The sequence below is a fragment of the Onychostoma macrolepis genome, chromosome 16 (genome assembly GCF_012432095.1).
Source record: "Onychostoma macrolepis isolate SWU-2019 chromosome 16, ASM1243209v1, whole genome shotgun sequence".
In the NCBI taxonomy this organism is placed as follows: domain Eukaryota; kingdom Metazoa; phylum Chordata; class Actinopteri; order Cypriniformes; family Cyprinidae; genus Onychostoma; species Onychostoma macrolepis.
Window position 1 is genome coordinate 23,714,406 of NC_081170.1, and position 3,768 is coordinate 23,718,173.

The 3,768-nt window shown below is 33.9% G+C and overlaps 1 protein-coding gene across 1 annotated transcript; it reads right to left on the reverse strand.

Annotated features, from left to right (window-relative positions):
- Positions 1-264: 264 nt before the first annotated feature.
- LOC131522603 (prostate-associated microseminoprotein-like) lies at positions 265-3,317 on the reverse strand. Its single transcript, XM_058748225.1, has 5 exons — positions 3,217-3,317; positions 1,824-1,971; positions 741-855; positions 537-645; positions 265-433 (listed from the first exon to the last, which is right to left on the reverse strand). Exons 2-5 carry the CDS (start codon positions 1,923-1,925, stop codon positions 265-267), a joined length of 495 nt encoding a protein of 164 aa, XP_058604208.1. The 5' UTR covers positions 1,926-1,971; positions 3,217-3,317.
- Between the last annotated feature and the right edge of the window lie 451 nt (positions 3,318-3,768).

Here is a 3,768-nt window from a genome sequence, read left to right on the forward strand (position 1 = left end):
TGAAATGGCTGAGAATTATATCACAAAATAAATTCGGTGTATAGCAGCCTTAATTAAACAGATTAAGCTGTTGTGACATTATATTGGTTCTCAACATCAACATATTTCAACATCAGTGTCAACATATCTGAACACTAAACAGGAGTTATCTGTTGATGCAGAGAACCATTAATTCCCTGAAACAGAATGGTAAAAACGGTTGATGCTTTTTAATTCCCCAAAAATACAATTGCAAGCCTAAATGAGTGATTTTTAACGTTTAATTTAAAACAATAAATCATTGTCAGACTTCCATGTCTCAGGTCGCATCTTGCCCCACTTCCCATAAAGACAAGGGAGTTTGTGATTGGCTCTCATCACAGCCACACTGGTGCAGGAGTCGGGCTTTCTGACGACCTCACACCACTCAGGATAATCTACTGGTAGGGAGTTGCTGTCAGGGTGAGAAAACACACACTGAATAATATGTGCAGGTTAGTGGGTAGATTTGCTCCAACACATGCTAACAGCTCGGAGCTGCAGGAGTGCAGACTTACTGATCACAGCAGCCCACCCCGAAGGGCTCCATACACACACACTGGTAGCAGTCTTTAGTAATCCAGCTCTCACCAATGCCGAAGACCTGTCCTTGATATTCACAGGTGCCTAAAAATAGCGCAGAGACTTATGATTTATGTATTTACACATTAGCGCCACACATAAATAAAGCAAGGCCGTTTATTTTAAGTGCGGTGATGTACCTTTGGTGTTGAATGTGCACTCTCCACCTCTGTTCACTGATAGAGTTGGAGCAACTGCGTTCAGCAGACAGGCTGCAATCAGCAATATATAACCAGTGGGGACATCTGAACCCATCTGTAAAAATCCAGCTTTTCAGTTATTATTTATTCTTTATTACACATGATTTGGAGTGAACAATAAGTTTGTGTGCAGCACTTGGTTTCAAAGCTTTGTTTAAATCTTGTGGATTTCAGTTTTCATCATTGACGAGCTGTAATTCTAACTGTTTTGAGCATCATAGTATTTCCACAGCATTCATGTATGATGTTAATCAAAAAGAATATATGTGACCCTGGACCACAAAACCAGTCATAAGTGTCAATTTTTCAAAACTGAGATTTATACGTCATCTGAAAGCTGAATAAATAAGATTTCCATTGATGTATGGTTTGTTAGGATAGGACAATATCAAAATTTTCTCAAAATAGTTTTCTCAAAAAAGTTCTTAGCAATGCATATTACTGATCAAAAATTAAGTTTTGATATATTTACGGTAGGAAATTCACTAAATATCTTCATGGAATATGATCTTTACTTAATATCCTAATGATTTTAGGCATAAAATAAAAATGGATAATTTTGACACATGCAATGTATTTTTGGCTATTGCTACAAATATACCCCAGCGACTTAAGACTGGTTTTGTGGTCCAGGGTCACATATGATACATTCATACTGACTGTTTCTTTCACCTCTCTCGAAATATAGTAATGTTACTTTTTTACTTGATTACTAAATGTTTTGTTAAAATTTTATAGAGAATTGATAACATTGTATTAAACCATCAGCAAAAACAATATATTTTTTACCTTTGAATCTTGTTTTTTGGTATTACAGTTTTATTATTATTTTACAGTATAGCATATGGTAAAACATATTATTATTTATTACTGTAGTTATTGCTTTAGATCGTTCATATATCTTATATCTTTATTTTTATATTTTTTCCCTAACAGACTAACTAACCGATCCCGAAATTAAGACATATTCAGATTATGTAAAAAGAAAATGTATGACTTCATAAAAGGAAATAAAGATTTTACCTTTCCCTGTGGATCTTGTCTTGTATAGTGGTGTTTTCTGTGGTTTTGTTCTCCTATGGTTTCCTTAAGAGTCTCTTGAGTTTTATTGTGATGATGCTCCATGATCTCTGATATTTATACTGTAGCCTACTTCTGCGCAATTGACCCTCTTGACCGTAACACACACACATTGATAAATATGATGTTATGCTCTTTATACAGAGAGCTATTTCTTTTAATTGAAGTTAATTAAATTTATGTTGCTTCAAGAAACAATGCATATTATTTTTGTGTTTTCATGCACAGATAATATTAAACTAGAGGTTGCACCAATAAAGGTGTAAGAGTAAAGGCATTTTCAATTAGTTAAACAAGTAAAATCAAAAAATGAAAGTTAAATTGTGTAAAAAAAACAAGCTTGTTAAAAATGGTATGACAATATTTACTCGGTGTCAAAATGGATATTATGCAATTACACTAATCTGTGTGTTAATAAATTACTGTGTACATTGTGGTGAAAATGCGAATCGCATGAATACATCCTTGATGTCTTATTTTTGGCCCTTCAAGCTATACTCATTTTTTGAGAAGTGAATTAGAACAAGATTATAAAATTGAGCTTTGTGTGTATCAATAACAAATACACATAGATCCTTTTCTGACAACCTCATCCACTTCATTTGTGTTCAGGGTTATATTGAGTATGCATTTATGTATATGCCAGGTTAAAATTTAATTTAATTTCATAATCCCAAAAATAGTGAAAACACAATAAAGACATTTTGGGAACATTTTAAAATTACTGATGTAAATATATTATGCTAGTAGTTGTGTACAAACATGTTTTACGATATATTCAAAATATCAAAATTAAGATTTTATGACATTTTAACTGTGTAATTGGGTGTAATGCATCACCCTAATCAGGGGCGTCATGCACTCATTATTTCTGAGGGGGGCACGAGTTGGGGGGAATTTTTTCCCTTTTTATTTGAAACATTCCCAAACCCATGAACTATATCATGAAATATCTTGATTCTCACCTTTATAGATTATGTTAGTTGATCTATAATAGGAGATGGTCAAAGTAACCTAATAATGTAATCTATTAACTATGCATAAAAACCTGTTTACTTAATTAACAGATATGGGTGTCGTGCCAGCCATAACATATTTTTAATATGACTGACTTTATATTTAATGTGAATTTAACATTGAAAGTTAATGTGAATAAAAACATTGAAGTTGAGCTACTAATCATAACACTTTCCTTGTAGGCTATAAAGAGAGCAAATAACCTTTTCATTAACTATCAAAGAACATTTTAACTGACAGTCTAGAGTTCAAGCGCTCTCAGAAGCTCCCATTAAAATCACTGAAGCGGTTTACACTATGAAATGAATATTTTACTTACAGATTCGTAAACACATTTGCACTTTGTTGTTTCTGACGAGAGAATTTGCCAGAAAGAGGTATTCAGTCAGAGAGCGAGTGAAGAAAATACCAGCATTTCAGCGATGACTCATCTGAACGCTTCTGATTGGTCATTGCATTAATAAGCTCAACAGAATCGTGTGTGATTGGTTATAATCAGCGCAGTGCTGTAAAACGCGTCTGCCTCTGGCTCAGCGCCAGCAAACGCAGATTTGAATTTAGCAGCTGATGATATGAGCACTGCATGTTCTAATCACGCCGGTGTGATTGTATTAATATAGAAAATATTAATCAGCTATTCTTTGTCTTTTGGAAGCTGCATTCAAAATTCACTTGGCTCAAAAATCTGAGGGGGCACGTGCAGACAGCGGAGTAAAACTGACAAAGAAAAGAATGATTAAATAATCTTTACCGATCTCATGATGCCAAAAAAAGAGCAATGACCAAACAAATGCTTCAGGCGTATACAGTACTGCGTCATGTATATTCACTATTCAGACTGAAATTGCATGACATTATATGCAATTTCCTT